This window comes from Aspergillus foveolatus, assembly GCF_047715535.1.
Source record: "Aspergillus foveolatus strain CBS 279.81 unplaced genomic scaffold BDW70scaffold_18, whole genome shotgun sequence".
In the NCBI taxonomy this organism is placed as follows: domain Eukaryota; kingdom Fungi; phylum Ascomycota; class Eurotiomycetes; order Eurotiales; family Aspergillaceae; genus Aspergillus; species Aspergillus foveolatus.
This window is the reverse complement of record NW_027396082.1, coordinates 125,931-143,306: the sequence shown is the minus strand read 5'-3', so window position 1 is coordinate 143,306 and position 17,376 is coordinate 125,931. Positions and strand designations below refer to the sequence as shown.

Genomic DNA, 17,376 nt, shown 5'->3' with positions numbered 1-17,376 from the left:
CTGGGACTGGGAGTTGGGGGAGATAGATGCGTGAGCTTTCGCCCACGAACGGATACGGTCTAGAGTCAAAACAGGTCAGCTGGGTTGAGAACTTGTAGAAGAGCGATTTGGTCCTCCGCGCCCCTGGTCTGCCAAGGAGGCTGCCCAGAAAGGAACGAGCTGATAAGAAGGCAAACGCCAGAGACGGGTGTTACCGGGGAAGGAAGACAAGAGAAGAGCACGCTTACGCATAAATTCAAGACCAAGAGTGATGGTCGAGGGCGGATGGACAGTGAGGGAAAGCCAAGACGGCAGAGACAGATGGATGAAGGAGTGAACAAGCAGACGGGGAGATGGAGAGATAGAAGAGAGCGAAGCTTCAAGGCACAGCGAGGGAGAGGCTTGGCCGCCTGATACGTATGCCAAGCCCGGCGATCACGCCTCACCCCTGGGCCTGGAATCCTGACAGCTGGATATGACAATTGTGTAAGAATACGGTGGATGTGCTTTGGCACTATGAAGAATTTGTTTGACTGCGCTTTGCTAGTGGACACAGATAAGGAGATAAATTGCAGGAGGACAACTGATCCAGTCAAGTGGGATTTATAGCGGTCCGGTGTTTGTTTTTTGTCGTATTATCTTACCTCCTTTATAATAACCCTTGCACCCAAGAAGAACAGGCACCTCAACCTTACGCGTCCTGCTACATCCATGGTTATGCTCCTCATCAATTATTGTCCTACACTGGCCCTTCCGCTTGACGCTTGCATCAACTCTCTTTTTGTCATTTGCTACATTTTCCAAGGAGACATCTCGCGACTGACTGGCAATCTGGAATCTTCCTTTCGAACTCAATGTCAATGTTCTGACAGTTGACTGGCCACTTCCTGGTAAGGCCACCAATCATGGAGAGCAGCACCGCCACACGGGGCTGAGCAGTGCAGCGGTGATTGGTCGTATTCTCGGAGCTTATCGCCGAGATTCCGGTACTTCCTCGAACGGTAACTTACCGAGTGCTCTCTCTGCATCTCGTCATCCCCGCTCATTTCTGCTGAAAGGCAAGGGATAATGCAACGAAGGAGGGGTCGATGATCCTCTCCTACCTTTACAGACTCGTCAATAATGTCGAGCAGTGTCTACCCATACTGTCAACTTGGCCATGTATCAAATCCCCGTTGAGTGGGCCTCGCTCATCACCCGGACTGCGTTCCACCTTTTCTCCGTGACAAGGCGTGCGCCTCACCGGCTGCCGACCCAGGCTGCCTAGCCCAATTTATTCGCCTCGGCTCTGTCCTTGGATTGCCACTGCTGGAGAGACGCTGAGTCAACTTTGTGCCGAATACAGTCAGGGTCAATACTGAAATCAGCGTCGAAGGGATATTGTGCTGCCTAGACGCAGCCCTAGGATGACGTCCGTCATTACACAGGACGTAGCGTTGCAACAACCATGCTTGTCCTTGCAGAGAGTGTCATTTGCGCATTCTAGAGCCACCCAAATAGCGTCAGAAAGCTGTTATTGCGTTGGACACAAGAAGCCTACTGTACGGGAAAGACTTTATCCGCCGTGGTTAACCGTATCGCTGAGCGACAAGCACAAGGGCTTGAGGAGTCGAAGCGGTACAATATCATAATCTGATTCTACAAGGACAACTCATTGGCGGTCTCTATCAGTGATTGAATAGGGCAATTGTCTCAACATACCAAATACATTACTCTTATAGCCGAGTTCGCTTCTGGGTGCTGACGTTGCTTAGTAGAGGAACGAGATCCTGAGCCGTTAGCAATGATGCGAATCTAAAGTAGCTGTGATGGTCAAGAACAAACACCATAATGATTATGAGAAATACATGGCTGATACGGGACCCGATCCCATCAATGCCGGCTCCCGTCCCGGGGGCGATCCACGTCAAGATTGCGGAAGCTGCTCACGGAACTCTGTCTGGGGTAGTTTATATCAACCCATGGCCGCTGTACCACAAATCCCAACACACTCTCATGCCCGAGTAGGGCAGCCGCAATGTTCCCAGTATCTCAATGGCTCCGGTAGCATATCCCTTCAAAGTACACAATACAGCCTAAATAAGTACTGACTTTCTAGGGATTTCGGCCCAGCAAAATGGCTCCGGACGCTCCACCTCGACACCCGCACATGCCTCATGATGCTCAAAGGGGCTCTCCCACCAACCATTGTCATCGCGATCTACCAGAGCAGCGCCATCTCTAATATTACATTAACGATTGGCTACCTGTCCGCCCTGATTTCCGTCCTTTCGCAGGCTTTACTGCCTCGAGCAAAGTTCACGAAGATTATCTTCTTTGACCTACTGTCAACCTGCGTCGCGGCCTCTCTGTGCTGCCTTGCTGTTTTTTGTGCTATCAAAGCACGAGAACATCATGCACCACCAGTTCCCCCGCAAGACGCGTACAGCTCCGACGCTTGTGCCGTTTCCGCACTATGGCTAATTGTCATGATCTGGGCTGCGAACGCCATCCGTGCGTGGAAGCCGGCGGAGCTGCAGGACCCGATGGTTGCATTCTCAGTTTTCTCGTGTGTGACTCTGACGCGGGCGGGGACGTTTGTGAGCCTGTCCGACGGACTGGAGTTCATCTCGAGACTGCTGAAGGGGTTCATGCTGGGGTTTGCCATTGCAACAGGGGTCTCGCTTTTGGTTTATCCCATTACCAGTCGGGAAAACGTATTTCAGGATGTAAGAGAATATGCGGCGCAGATTGAGACTGTGCTAAAAGCTCAGGGTGGCTTTATCGGAGACGGTTTTGCGCTTTGCGCTGGCCAAGCGCTATCTAGCTCCGGTAGGGACGGCACGCCTGCAATTAGCGATTTACCCCAGGAGTTGAGAAAGAAACTACAAGCAGCGGTTGCAGGCCTTGATGCAATTCATGCGATGCTACAGTCTGACCTCTTCTACTCGAAAGATGAGATTGCATGGGGCAAGCTATCCGCGAGTGACCTCACCCACTTTGGCGGTCTTTTCCGAAACCTCTTCCTACCCCTTTCGGGATTGGCCATGCTTCCAGACATACTAGACATGGTCTCGAGCCAAGAAGCGCAGGGACCCCTCGATATCGCGATGAACCATCCTGGAGAGGTGTTTTCTCGGCTTCAGACTGAACACGTCGCAGCATTTCTGCATAGCCGTTTTGAGGAATGCTCTGAGCTGGTCAATGCTGGGCTGCAGTATGCGTTGATGAAGTTGGAAATCATAAAACCGAAACAACCTGATAGGCACAGGGATGAGGAGACAGGGCAGCGCCTGAACCCGTTGAGCCCACACTTTCCTGCACAATTCGAGAAGCGTGAATTAGAATATCATTCGAGACGAAGACAGCTTCCTCAGGCCTTTGTTCCGCTTGGGGCACTTTCCTACGAAAAGCCAACGGATGAAGTATCAGATGACGAAACAGCTGCTCCCGACGTTGACTTTGAACAGGACTTTTTCCTCGTGCTGTATATATTGCAACTCCAAGATAATCTGCTCAAGGCAACCCAGGACTTCGTAGAATTCGCAAACTCGAGGGTCATGGATGGTACTATGGCTCGAAAGCGGATAATACTGCCTGCCTTTACCATCTGCGAATGGCTTTCAATCACATCTAAACACAGGAACAGTCAACCTTCTCACCCCGACCCCGAACACCTGCCCCCCACAACAACCTGGGAAAAGGCAAGCAGCGTCCTCCCCCTAATCTCCCCCGTCCTCCATTCTCCAGAAAGCGTTTTCGGCTTCCGCGTTGCAGCAGCTTCATTCTGTGTCGGGATTCTTGCGTATCTCCACCAGACGCAAGGCTTCTTCATCCACCAGAGATGTATTTGGGCCATGATTGTGATTGTTATAGGCATGAGCCCTACGAGTGGACAGACGCTGCTAGGCTTCGTAACGCGCATTGTGGCTACGGTTGTTTCACTGGCGCTGAGTCTGATGGTTTGGTACATACCGAACCAACATACAGCGGGAGTAATAGTCTTCCTTTACTTGGCCAATGTCTTTGAGGTGAGCACACCCTTAATAGATCAGCAGGTGTCTGCGCAGGCAAGCTAACAATGATATCTTATGTTAGTATTACTTCTACATAACCAGACCCACCCTCTTCGGCCCGTCCGTGATCGCCATCGTCACCTTGAATGTGATTGTTGGCTACGAGTTACAGGTGACATTGTCCCGTTGTCTTAGTTAATACTCCCTAACATTCCGCCGTACAGATGCGCAAGCTCGGCACAGACGTCGGCACCTCGAATGGTCAACCCTACTATCCAATCTACCTGTTCGCTCCTTACAAGCTTCTCGCCGTCGCAGCAGGCTGTGCGGTCTCCTTTATTTGGGTCGTCCTCCCCTACCCCGTAACGTCAAAGAGCACACTGCGCAAATCCCTTGGGGAAGGGCTATATCTCCTCGCGCGGTTCTACAGCTGCATGCACGCGGCCATTGAGCTGTGGATGAAAAGCGAGCTGGGTACGGGCTCTGTACAGGCTACACACTCTGCGACTGCACAGGATCTGCAGAAAACTAGACAGCGAGTCTTCAAGGAGGGGATGATACTTCTGACGAAACTACGGACGCTCAGTCATTTTAGTACCTTCGAGCCGCGTATCGGGGGTAAGTTCCCAAAACCGACATACGATGCGATCATCCGTGAGATCCAGCGAATGTTCATCAGCATGGCCCTGATGGCCCAGACTGTTCAATCTTTCCAAAATCCATCTTTACCTTCAACGCGAGGGAATATCAGGATGGAAGATAAATTCGCGAATAAATGGTCCTCCCGCCTAGCCACTATTGCACTACAATCTGCAGACTTTAAATCCCACGCTACAACCTCTCTCCTCTGCCACCTCGGCTCAGCTGTTATCAACGCCCAGCCGTTACCCCCGTATCTGTCTACCGGGGCCACTTTCCCGCTTGCGCGCTCCGCGCGTCAGACAGACAAGGACTTGATGAGTATTCGGCACATTCGAGATCCCGCGTTCTCAGCGTTTGCCACGTTGGAGGTGCTAAGGTCTGTTGTGGGAGCTGGACTGGGGGAGTTGCTTAGGTATGGCATCCAATATAACCCCAATATCTAGACTGTTTTGACTCTGTGGTAATGCTAACAATGCATAGCAATGTAAAGTCCTTGGTTGGGGAGCTCTCGTTCGACGTTCGGGATCAAGGCGGAGACGAGGGAGCTGAATTAAGGGCGTTGATGGACGATCTTTAAGTGTTGCAGTTCGTGGTGAGCAGCCACTGAACTGAATCTGAAGCTGCATTTATATGCCCATTGTCAGTTGATACCTCTGTTATAGTGGGCTACATTTAATTGTCATAGACCTGTCTTCCTGTCTTCTACCCCAGCTAACGACACTGAGAAATATCTAGATATCTCAGTGGTAAAACTAGGTGACTGAGGGATGAAGCATTCAGGAAAACATAGCATAACTGTATGTAGACAAGGGATTACTGCGGTGATAAATTTGCTCGATCGCGTAATCAAACAAGAAGAAATATGTGAGATTCATCATCACGCGATGGGTCTGGTCTAGCTCTAGTTCATAGCTGCCTAGATTTAAGAATATTACGCTGGGTACAGAGCATGGCATGCAGCCAAACTCAGCTAACTAAATAATCTACAGACCCAGGTTCAAGAGGATCTCGACTTCAATGCCGCGCGGCTCCAGCGGACACAGCGGAACTCACTTGACAAGGCGCGTCCCTTGAGCAACCTCCCCTAACCTACAACCATCCCATTCCATCCGCCAAAATGACCTCAAACACAACCCCCAGCACATTGAAACTATCCCCCGTCCTACCAGCTGACATCCCAGCTCTAACAACCGTCTGGTTCGCCGCATTCACCGACCCCGCGATCCGCCAGCTCTTTCCTGACACCCCGGGCGTGCGCTGGTGGCTGACTGCAGCAAACCAGCACGATCTGCACTCCAAGCCCTTTCAGAAATACGTTAAGATCGTCGATTCGAGCGCACGAGACGAACACGGCCAGGAGCACGAGCGCATAATCGGGTATGCAAAATGGGACCTTTCAACGCCTGAGGAACGAGGGAGCCGGTATCCACTTTGGCACCACGACATGCCAGCAGCCGAATGTGAGGTGTTCTTTGAGAGGGAGGACAGAGAGAGGAGGAGAGTTATGGAAGGGCTCGAGCATTATTGTATGTTTCTTGCCTAGCTGCGTCCTAATCAGGGCCTTAGACTGACTGATGGGTGTAGACCTTGATACTTTGGTAGTACACCCCGATTACCAGCGGCGCGGCGCGGGCTCGATGCTTGTGCAGTGGGGTTGTGACCTGGCGGACGAAGAGGGAGTCGCACTGTATGTGGATGCGAGCAGGGCTGGAGCGCCGCTGTATGAGCGGTTTGGGTTTGTGGATGAGAGTGAAGGTGATTCTGGAAGGCGGGAGGTTGCGTCTATGATTAGAAGGGCACGTAAGCACTAGGTAGAGGATTCTGCCCTCTGTATACGTCCCTGTTATTTCTCTTATGCTGCGGAAAAGGAGAAAGGAGTGAGTGGAGGCATCAAAGGGTTGATAGTAACAACCTTGAAGCATGGTATCGAATATGGAATACAGCATAAAATTCGTTGCTACGTCTGCACTCTTGACATTCAGGACTAGGTAGTAATCAGACCTGGAAGCGAAGTGGTGGGTGTATGGCAACTTGGATATCTATCAGTTCTGACTGCTCAGAGCTACAACATGACATTGGGTAACTACCAGCGTCTTAATACAGCATTCCCACTACAGCTGGGCTACAAACCACAAATCTTCTTTATAAACCTGACATTAAAGCAATTAACAGCAGCTTCCCCTCATTCCCAAGCTACTCTCGTTGTTTTAACCATTATTCACATGAAAATAAATCCAATCATACACTATCCCATCAGACAACATACCCAGCAAACGCTACCTTTAAGGCGTTCAAATCGTATAGCTAACGCCATCCAGCGGTCGAGGGATCGTCGCAGAGATCGAGTTCCCATTGTGCATTATGAAGACACAAACATTCAGGCAGCTGATGATAAGTCTGCTGCTGCATGGCCTTGAGGAATGTAGAGCTCTTCAATTGATGAGCGCTCCGGTTCTCGTAACCTTCTTTGTGCACGTATGCGGTGAAGACGGTTGTACTGGCCTGGTGTCGTTCCAGTGAGCCACTCAAGTGACTCGGTGGTCCATCTTAAGAAGGTAGAAAGTAAGGAAGGCCAGGACATGACATACACCACCCGCGACCTATTTTCCTGCACCTGCATGTTGAACCACGTCAATTAGCCCGCGAGTGGGTTGGGGTGAGCCCCTGGAGGTCGATTCGGAGGTCATAGTCGTTTGAGCTGTGGATATTGGCGGGCCCGTTCGTGATATAGATTGTTTTGTCCTGCATTTCATTGATATAATGATTATATCTGCCCATATTCCTTGACTGTAGTTGTTCCGGATTAGGTTCGGGGTATTCCTGAGGTTGGACATTGCTGTTCATAGGGGAAGTAGATGCTAGGACTGGGTTTGTATCGGCAGTGGAAGGAACGGGTGAGTTAGGAAGCAGCTGTAAATCAGACTTCAATAGAGAAATGGAACTGATATACAGAAAACCTCCACCTCCCTCCTCTTCCACGGCTCGCTATCTTGGAGGGTAAGGTTGATGTCTATTGTTCGTAAAATTGTCAGCCATGTCAGCTATGTCAGCCTTCTCGGGCTCCAGTCTTGTTATATGAACGTGCCCTTCAGCTCTGGATCCAGAGCAGATTTGTTAGAGCTATCATGTATGGACGTCTATTTCAGGGTTGCCATTGGAGTTACCTTTTATCATATTTTCGCGTCTGCGCGCGCGATTTTAGGCAATCTGGGACTACGACGAGACTATGATTACGCTTCTATTGTCCGGGGACAAGAATACTGTATATGATATCTAAGGATCCGGCTTTTGTCAATACCGAGCATCGCGGCTATGACAGACCATGGGCCATGAGACTTTCAATGAAAAAATGCAAAGGATGACAAAGCACCAAACTACTGGCAGAAACATATGGCATTATGGTACAAACTTGGCTTGAGGGAAGGGTGAATTAGCAGTCTTATGTCTGCTAGGAGGTTAGAATTTTGTTGTCTATGCTGCACCCGTAGGCTTCTGTATGGCGGTCGAACAGGCTGTCATGGGTGATGGCAAGGAGAGAATGCAGCCATGGCGGTAAGCAAAAAAAGCCTGAGAAAAGGGCTCGTGCAAAAATCAAAAAAAGGCTCTTATTATAGGGAGTAGACATCGACGAAAGATAAGGGTCAAGGACAAAAGATTGTAATAAATTTATACGTCTGTATAACAGGTGCAATACTTCACAGAAGGTAAAATAAGGGTCCAAGCAGCCATTTCTCCAATTGCTGATAGGACTAGAGCACTTTTATGTCTGGGAGAAGGCTTGTGAGGCATGTTGTCTGCCCCGGCACGGGAGAAATGGGGAGCGCCTTGACAGCCTAGCGGACTATGTGGTGACTACTTGGTGGGTACTCATGGTAGTATGAGGCCCTGTTTTTGAGTGCTAGCTGGTGGTATAAGAAATCTGTAAGCGGATGCCGTGGAAAGTTAGAGAGCGCAGCCGCAATCTTTCAAGATAGGAAAGGGGTTGAAGAGGGAGGGCGTTCTGGAGTAGATAAGGTAATGTGTCGCGATTGGGGTGCGTGTAGATCATAGGATGTAGATTATATGAGAGGGCTGAGGAGAAAGAAGAATTATGAGAAGAGGGTCCGGTTAGCAAGGACAGTCCTTATATACTCGCAGGAGCCAGCAAATACCGTTGTGACAACAATATAGCGTGTCGGGGCAGCTATCCCAGAAGAGGCAGAGCTCACCACAACAAGGAGCCCACAGGCCCTCGCTTCACAGGATCAATTCTTACTACGTTTGGTATATTTAGTATGTTCGCTATAGTTGCTTATCGAAAAGACAGAGATCGGGCATTATGAACCAGTGCCGCCAACAAGTGAGCAGATCTGACTATCAAGTATCCTTAAGGCGCCAAAAAGGAAAAAGACATGCTCCCTCGTGTTCATAATGCACAGGATTGAGATATCGTACACTTCTCTATCCTTTTCAGGCTCGGCTACCAGGAATTTCGCTTTGGCTAGAGAGCAGATCGACAAACCCCAGAAGCAGACACCATAGGGTAGACGAGCGACATAGTATTGGACAGGGCCGAGGTGTGATGAAATTGCAGTGGGTAAATGAATTCGTACATACTGAATATCGCCCGAAAACTAATATCATATATCAAATAAAAGCTAGCAGAGGGTACCAGCGGCAGCGCGATATCCCCCCTCCCAAAACGACGAGTGATGCAATGAGGGCGAGATTAATCCAACAAAGCCGGTAGGACTTGAGGACTCTAGACAAAAGCTCCGTACGTCCTTCGTAGTCGCCAGGAAATCTTTACAAAACTACGCTATTCTATCCCCAAGTCGCAGCATGCCGACCACGACTCCGCGGCCGAAGGGAGCCTACAGTATAACGGGCCCTAGTAATCTGCAGTGCAACGGTTACGCCTCACATCCCTGACAAAAGCATACTAATTAAAGTAGGAGCAAGGGCAGTGCATCACCAACAAGGACCGCAGGATCTAGACTGCCTAGCCGACACTATCACTCAATAGGCGTCCGTAACCGCGATGCGGATAGGCAAGGCCTCACCATTTTTTGCCAGGGCCTCCATCTGAGATCCCAGCTTATGCTTCGCTTGTCGTTCTAGACGTTTTCCAGCCTGGAAAGATCGGCCAATGACTGGGGACCGGGCCTTCATCCTGGTACAGTACTCGGCCCCCATGGTGCCAACTAAAGATAATATGCACATGGATTAGGGCTGGGGCAATAAAATGTACTCCGGAGCAGCTTCCTGCGGCATTTTGGGCGTTCAAGCCCACCATTAGTTAACTTATTCGCTCGCGTAGTGAGTAATAGTGGCTTCCAGGCTAGCCTGAAACCAAGGCTGGATCAATCCTGAAAGTGGGCCGTCATTTATTGGACCTCATCCTCCGCCATGCCTATCCAGGCCTCGCGCGTCGAGTCGCCTTGGGATTGGGGTTTTCGAAGACGCCCCTGACGCCCGACCAGTCGCCAGAACAAGGCTGGGGGCGGGGTCCTGGGCCTGGGCCTGATTTGTTTCAGCGGTGTGCTCGCTTGCTGGCTCAGTATTATGATGTGCCGCACAGCAGATTTTTGCCCCTCGTCCGTCTAGAGGTCGACTCTCTAAGAACCCGTTTGCCCGGGTACCTTTGGGATCCTGTTAGCACGATGAAACTGGCGGCCCCGCCCGTCGAAATGAATTGAAATGGCCACTTATCGGAAATCATTCGGGGTTTTACAGTCCTTGGTCGGCTGTGGACGTTTGACGTGGTCTGGAAGTGCCCAAATATGTAGAGACCCTACGAGGTACGTAGGCCAGATATCTCGCCCCGTCCCGTCCCGCTTGACGTAAGCGGTTCCAACATTACAAAGACTTTTGTGTGAAAGATGAAATCATACACCCAATGGCCTGTCTGAGTCTGTAGGGTTAAGGTGAACTGTACGACTCCGCTCTCAGCAGCATCTCTTGTATACAATTGGGCTTGGCAGTACCATAATACCATGAATACATCAATTACATCAATTACCTCAATCAACATCAATTATGTCAGCTACTACTTGTATCATTTGTTGCTCTATTTACGGTGATAATTGTCAAATTGTCATCTTAGAGAAGTGATTATCGATGGCAAGTGTGATGCTATATGTGCAGTCTGACAATTATTAACTGACACCCATTGTCCTGCTTTTCTAGGGTGGCTTTCGTAGTTTTAAAGAAAAATTGTCATTTAGAACATGAAAAAAAAAATTAAATAAAATAAATAATTGATTAATTAAAATAAAATAAAATAAAATAAGACTGTTCATAAGAGCATGCATTAGGTAGAATGATAATCCAAGGCGTTGGAAAGTTGGATCTACGTAGGTTGACGGCTATCATGTACAAAAAGGGTATCGTTTGGTGGAAATCATTAAGACGGCGTTTAATAACCACGTTGGACCAATCACAAAGCTGGCAAATAGCAAGCATTATCTGGCGGATGATACATCCACCGCGGATGAAGCTGCAACGAGCATGGAGTAATATGGCCAGGATGCCGTGAGGTAATGACAAGAGTAGTTGACTGGGGGAATATGGCAATAGAGACTTTTGAAGGATTAGGCCAGATGTAGAGTAGATCGAGTGTCTGTGAAGAGAAGTAGTGGTAAATGGAGCACTTCCTGACATCGCAGCGGATCACACCTATTAAAGACGAGATGGGGATTCTTGGAAGGAGCAGTAGATGCTGCCAGATATCCTCTAGAAAACTACTGCCGGCTACTTTTTCAAACTGTTCAGATACTTTAATCTTATTGAAAGAGAAGAAATTATACTCTCTTATCCGAGACCAACTTTTCCGGGTATCGTAGCCCATGCATGCACACCCAAACGAAAACCTCAAACGCCAGACAGGAGAAGGTCTAAACCTCATCTTGGTGCAAAGAAAAGGAGAAGATATATAGTACAGTAATCCACAACCACCGACACAACTGATACCCAGATAGTCAGTCCAGCAAAGAGCAGAAAAGCAAAAAATCTCCGAAGAACACCATCACCCATAAGATGCGAGATTTAACAGTATGCATTTGCTCTCCTCTCCCGAGTCAGGGCGGCGACCTCCTTGCGTAGCCGCTCATTCATTTCCTGCAGCTCCTGCATGTATGTGATCGCATTGCTCAGGATCTCGGATTTTTTCAGCGACGCCGGGGACTTGACGCCATTACTGTTTGAATTTGTCGACGAGACGGCCTTCGACACACCGGACGTCTTGACGGACATGGCCTTCTCCAGAGCAACGAACTTGGCGTTCATGTTTGTGCGGTAGCGCTTCTCGATGATGTTGTGAGCGGCGCGCTTGGCGGCGTTGCGGCCACGGGCGGTGTTTTCATCACCGTTTGTCGCGTTTGCGGTTCGGGACCTGCGGCCGGTCGTTGTCGTTGTTGGTCGTGGTGGTGGAGAGGGCTGCTGTGGTGAGAGTTCGGGAGAGGAGTAGCGACTCGACGAGTCCGAGATCATAGAGGCTTTGCGTTTGGGTTGCTGAGACTGGGTGGAGCACGGGTTGATCGTGGTCTGCGGCTCGGTCTTGATGTTCATGGGCATGGCCATTGGCGAGCGAAGGTCGAGTGTGGAGGCAGACGGAGGCGTCGAGGCCATGAAGTTGTTGGGCGAGAAAGACTGGTCGTCGCTTTCTTGGTCCTATCCATATCCCGTATTAGCATACGACGAGACACAAGTATTCTTCCAATATAGGAAAATATACGAAGACATAGTAAGACATAGGAAGATGGAAGACTTACAGAAGAGAGCGACTCGTCATGCGAGACGGTGAACCCGTTGATGTCCGTCGGGGCAGCAAAGAAATCGGCCGGCAGCTCCTTTGCATCCCAGAGCATGTCGTTGGGGATATCCAGAGGGAACGGCTCGGGGATCATAGTGTTGAGGGAGAAGAGGTCGATGGCGCTGTCGTAGGACCAATTGGCCGACAGGGGATCAGGAGACATGTACGCCATGAGCTGATAGCTGGTTGGGTCGCGGATGGCAGGCGACAGCAACTGTGGGCGGGAGCCAGAGAGTTAGGCCGGGTCAGGTCGTCGAGTAATCTGGTCGTCCAATCTAGTCGTCTAAATGGCAAGACAAGCTAAGACAACCTTGAGATGATGGAATGATGAGATGTTGAGATGTGAGTTGATAAGATGAGATGCGATGCGATGCTGTGGCGATGTATGAAGACGGCGGATGGAAAGACTCTTTGTTTATATAGCAGATTCGTTCCCGACACAGCACCCGAGCGACCAGGAAGGAGCCGTGATGGCCATTGGCAGCAGATGACAATCTCTGCGCGGTGACTTGCTCGGTGCAGGGCAGCCGAAGTCACCCCAGCCGGATGCTGGACATCCAGATGGCGTCTGCTAGTGCTAGCAGATTCGAAGTGGGCATCGGCCGGGTCCGAATGGGGACGTAGTTCGAACAATGGGAAAAAAAATTGGGAAAAATAGGGAAAAATAGGAAGCCCTGCCCATTTGGGACCAGCCTGCCTATTGACAGGAGTGGAGCGGCGGACCGATCGTGGATCCCTCGATTCGTGTAACGGCCAGACTCTAGAGTGTCGACTCGCAGCCTGACTGGTCTCGGCCGGGTCTCGGGCCCGATACAACTCTGGCTTTACTCATGGCCCGGGGTGCGCTCACACTGAGAGAAGTGGGATCAGTGGGATCAGTGTTGTGTAATCGCCAAATCCTGGCTGGTCGATGACCGACGGTGGTCTCGTCTGGTTACACAACTGCGAACATTTCGAACATTTCGAACATTTCGTCTTCGAAGGCTGGCTCGCCCATCTTCCTTGCCGCATTCTGACATCAACAGGAACCCGTTTTTGCAAGCACATCGGCGCCCTCCGTCGCCAACGTGGTCGTGGCCTGACGGATACAGAGTCTCCCGCATCACCTCACCGGTCATCTGCCACGCTCAACTCGTCATTTCTGGACGGAAGGCGGTTCCAGTCGCGGTGGAGCTGGACCCTGACTGGCCGGATATAATCATATCCGGTCGCAGCCGTTGCAGGTCTCGGCGTCTCAGCCTGTTTGCTACCGCATACCGCGTCAGTTTGCCTCAGTATGCCTGTTGTGTCTGTTATGCCTCATATGCCTAGTTAGCCCCAGTTGCCTCATCTGTCTTCATCCTATGCTCAGCCATGCCAGCCATGCCGGCAAATACCAGCCATTGTTCAGCAAGACAGGAACCAGGACAACGGATGAGCAGTCTAGAATCACTGGTAGGCGCTTGCAGGTTACGTAAATCGCATCCTGTCTATTTTTCGGCCACTCAGAGGTTCCGAAAAACAGAGGTCGCACTCTGGAAACCACATCCCGCCGTTAGACTAGTGGTAGTTACTGCGGAGACGACGATCTGCCGTCGAGAGCCCCGTTGACACCTGCACGGGTAAATTACTGCAGAAGCTGCTGCACCAGTGCCTCATCTGCCGCTCCTAAAAAAATACCAAAAAAGAAAGGGGACAACACGGGAATTCTTCACGCATCGCCTGCCGAGCTCTTCGGTTGCAGACGGTGAGTCTAAAAGATACTGCAGATCGCGCAGAAGCTGACCCCTCTGACCTTTCTAGGGGTACCTGCGCCGTGAAGGCTGCAGCGTCCCATCGGAGCGAAGCGACCGGAGCTTTCCCCGCGCTAGACATTCTCTCAACGTTGAATTCCGATCCAACCCTAGTCTCGCGTACGCGCGGGCCATGGGTTGCCGCCGGATGGGCGAACCGAGCCGAGCGTCTCCATCAGGGTCAGGCGTATCCGGGTGATCCGATCGTCGATTCGAATAGAGGTCCGTCGATGGAGGTCACCTGGTCGCGATTCTTGGTCTCCGTGGCTGGTGTTGGCAGTCGAACTCGGTCGTCCATTCTCCGGTACAGAACCGACCTACACCCCGCGCAGAGGAACAGATCAGAGCTCAGAGGGATCAAAGAGATCAGAAAGATCAGAAAGATCAGTCCATGCGATCGAACATAGAGCGATTCGGTCAGTCCAAGTTGATCGGTCGATTCCAGTCCACGCAGAGGTCGCGATGGCTCTTCCCGTCGAGAATGATCAGTTGGCCGGCCTAGGTAGTCGGACTGGTGATTCCAGTTGAGATGAACAATTGACTATGCTAGAGCAGTCGAGCTGATCATCCACTCCAGAGTACCTGGCCAGAGGCCCTTTCTCTCGCTCCGCCCGACGATCGCGGGGCTGGCGGTCGCAAACAAGTTGTGTCATGCGTATCGGCCCGTCTGGGCGACAACGCGTTGTTCGATCTCGCCGGTTGAGACTTGACGGCCAGGATACGGCCAGAATAAGAGGGACCGACTCCTAAATATATGGCCAAGGCGACCAACCGGTCGGGGTTTGTTGCGGGGAACGGGCTTTGCTATTCATCGTATGTTCGACAGCCTTATAGATTTGATCTGACTTGCTATGCTTGGTCAGCATCGTCTGGCTAGACTGGATGCAGACTGGATGCAGATGGACGCAGATGAATGCACTAGATGGATCCGATATGTTGGTCATCGCCATGTCGTGAGGGCGCGTCTGTTGACAGACGGGTAGGAGGTATTTTGAAACAGAGTGGAATAAAATAATGAATAAAATAATGCAGGAATTTTCATATGATGATTAATTATGCAATTATGTCATCGGGAAGATTCGGCCCACTCCCAGACTGGCCCGGTGTGTTTCGGCCAATCAGCAAGTTCCAAAGCTCAGCTCGGCCGAAAGTTCCGGATGAGCTCAATTCGGCGTCAACGGGGCACGTTCGGAGATTCGCGCTCCTTCAAGCCATTGAGCCTTTGACTCGTGAAACCAAATTCAAGAGGAGAGAGTATTATTCATTGGCTGGGCAAAATTCTAATTACATAAGAGAGTCGGGATTGGGATATCATTACGGGAAAACACAGTCAAATCAGAAGAATCGCTCTCGTCACACGTCGCCCTGCCTCACACAGTATCGGCCGCAGCCTCCACTGTTCGACGAATTGAGGTCTGGCCTGGCCTCGAAAGTTTTGAAGCCCGCCATGGGCAGTCATTTCAACCTCTAAGCCGCCGGCACGCCACCCGTGCCGAAAAGTTCCATGTGCACACGGCTCTGGTCCACGCCCCTGGCCACAAGCGCCTTCTGTGTATCGAGCATGAACGCCGTCGGGCCACAGATGTAGTACTCGGTCTGCTTGTCGCCAAGGAAGAGATCCTCGTCGGCGATCTTGGATAGATCAACGCGACCCTTGTATGTGTAGTTCTCGCCCTGCTTGTCAGACTCGGTTGGCGCGGTCAGGAAGTACGTTGTTTTGAGGTTGGGGAGGGACTGCAGGTGTGCTTGGAAGGCACGCGATGCGGAGGTGTGTGCGCCGTGGATGAAATGTACAGGGCGGGTGCTGGATTCGGCGGTGCGCAGCGTGTTCACCATGGATGTCATCGGGGTGAGACCGACGCCAGCGGAGATCAGGACAAGCGGGCTTGAGGCGGCGGGATCGGCGAGGTGGAAGTCGCCGTAGGGGTGGGTGAGCTTGACAATGTCGCCGACATTGATACTGTCATGGAGGATGTTGGAGACGTAGCCGGGGTGTGCGGGCGCGGACGGATCAGAGGTGTCCAGACCAGAGTCCTTGCGCACACTGATTCGGTAGTAGGTTGGCTTCGGCTGGTCGCTGAGCGAGTACTGGCGGCATTGCGCGTGGTTGAGTTGCGGCACCGGCACCTGGATAGAGACGTACTGGCCCGGCAGGAAAGACGGTAGGGGCTTGCCGTCCACGGGCTCGAGGTAGAACGAGGTGATGACGTCCGACTCGGGCTCTTTACGAGCGACACGGAAGTCACGGAAATCAGTCCAGCCGTCAGCGGCCTTGTACAACTCGGCCTCCTTGCCGATCATGATGTTGGCGAGCTGCCAGTACGCAGCCGCCCAGGCTTCGAGCAGCGGAGGCGTGAGCGCGTCACCGAGCACCTGGCCCATTGCTTCGATAAGGAACTTGCCGACGATCTGGTACCCGTCGGGCTGGATGGCAAGCGAGGCGTGCTTGTGGCAGATGCGCTCGACCGCCGGTGAGAGGACCCCGAGGTTGTCGATATAGCTCGCGTACGCGAAGAGCGCGCCCGCAAGCGCCTGCGGCTGGTGGCCGTGGACCTTGTTGGAGACATTGAACACGGTTTTGAGCTCGGGGTGGGCATTGAGCATGTTGTCGTAGAAGACCTTAGTAATGGTGGTGCCATGCTCCTGCAGCACAGGCACAGTGGCCTTGATGAGCTGGATTTGTTCGGGAGAAAGGGACATGATGACGGTTGTCTGTCTTGTCAGATGAAGTCTGAAGATATTCTTAGGAAGAACAAGTATCGTCAGACCAGAGGCAACCGGCCGTATTTATACTGCTGTCCTGCTGTCAATGTCGGGAGTATAGAATTTTCTGCAGGGCGGACTTATCCCGGCATTCGCCATTTGGTGGGAGCATTTCCGCGGGTGATTCGATGATCGATGGCGTGGTCCCCGCGAGATTTCTCCGCGGAGTGCAGAGCCCAGGGCCAATAGGCTATTTGCCATTATTGAGCCTGGCAAGATCTTCACAAACTGTCGAGTGTCAACATCAACAACATCAACAACAACGACGACGACAACGAACCAGCGGGGCCTCCAGAAGGTGATAATGCACGACCCCTGCTAGAAGCGGGGAGCTTGAGCGCGATAGAGTTGGCTCGATAGTGGTTATGCACGCCAACTGGCTGCTGCAACAACCTTATCAGCGGGCACCGACGAATCGCAGGACGGCAGTTAT

The 17,376-nt window shown here is 51.4% G+C and overlaps 4 protein-coding genes across 4 annotated transcripts; 2 read left to right on the top strand and 2 right to left on the bottom strand.

Moving 5' to 3' along the window:
• Positions 1-1,942: 1,942 nt before the first annotated feature.
• Positions 1,943-5,507, top strand: BDW70DRAFT_32679 (uncharacterized protein). Its single transcript, XM_073743761.1, has 5 exons — positions 1,943-2,022; positions 2,078-3,989; positions 4,057-4,146; positions 4,199-5,028; positions 5,097-5,507. Exons 1-5 carry the CDS (start codon positions 1,997-1,999, stop codon positions 5,191-5,193), a joined length of 2,955 nt encoding a protein of 984 aa, XP_073596892.1. The 5' UTR covers positions 1,943-1,996; the 3' UTR covers positions 5,194-5,507.
• A 37-nt stretch (positions 5,508-5,544) lies between these two features.
• BDW70DRAFT_134395 (GNAT family N-acetyltransferase) lies at positions 5,545-6,726 on the top strand. Its single transcript, XM_073736498.1, has 2 exons — positions 5,545-6,142; positions 6,201-6,726. Exons 1-2 carry the CDS (start codon positions 5,734-5,736, stop codon positions 6,425-6,427), a joined length of 636 nt encoding a protein of 211 aa, XP_073596891.1. The 5' UTR covers positions 5,545-5,733; the 3' UTR covers positions 6,428-6,726.
• Positions 6,727-11,541: 4,815 nt separating this feature from the next.
• On the bottom strand, positions 11,542-12,949 carry BDW70DRAFT_32455 (uncharacterized protein). The gene is made up of 2 exons (XM_073743757.1): positions 12,368-12,949; positions 11,542-12,266 (listed from the first exon to the last, which is right to left on the bottom strand). Exons 1-2 carry the CDS (start codon positions 12,578-12,580, stop codon positions 11,643-11,645), a joined length of 837 nt encoding a protein of 278 aa, XP_073596890.1. The 5' UTR covers positions 12,581-12,949; the 3' UTR covers positions 11,542-11,642.
• Positions 12,950-15,388: 2,439 nt separating this feature from the next.
• On the bottom strand, positions 15,389-17,094 carry fhpA (flavohemoprotein). Its single transcript, XM_073743756.1, has one exon. It carries the CDS (start codon positions 16,878-16,880, stop codon positions 15,648-15,650), a length of 1,233 nt encoding a protein of 410 aa, XP_073596889.1. The 5' UTR covers positions 16,881-17,094; the 3' UTR covers positions 15,389-15,647.
• Between the last annotated feature and the right edge of the window lie 282 nt (positions 17,095-17,376).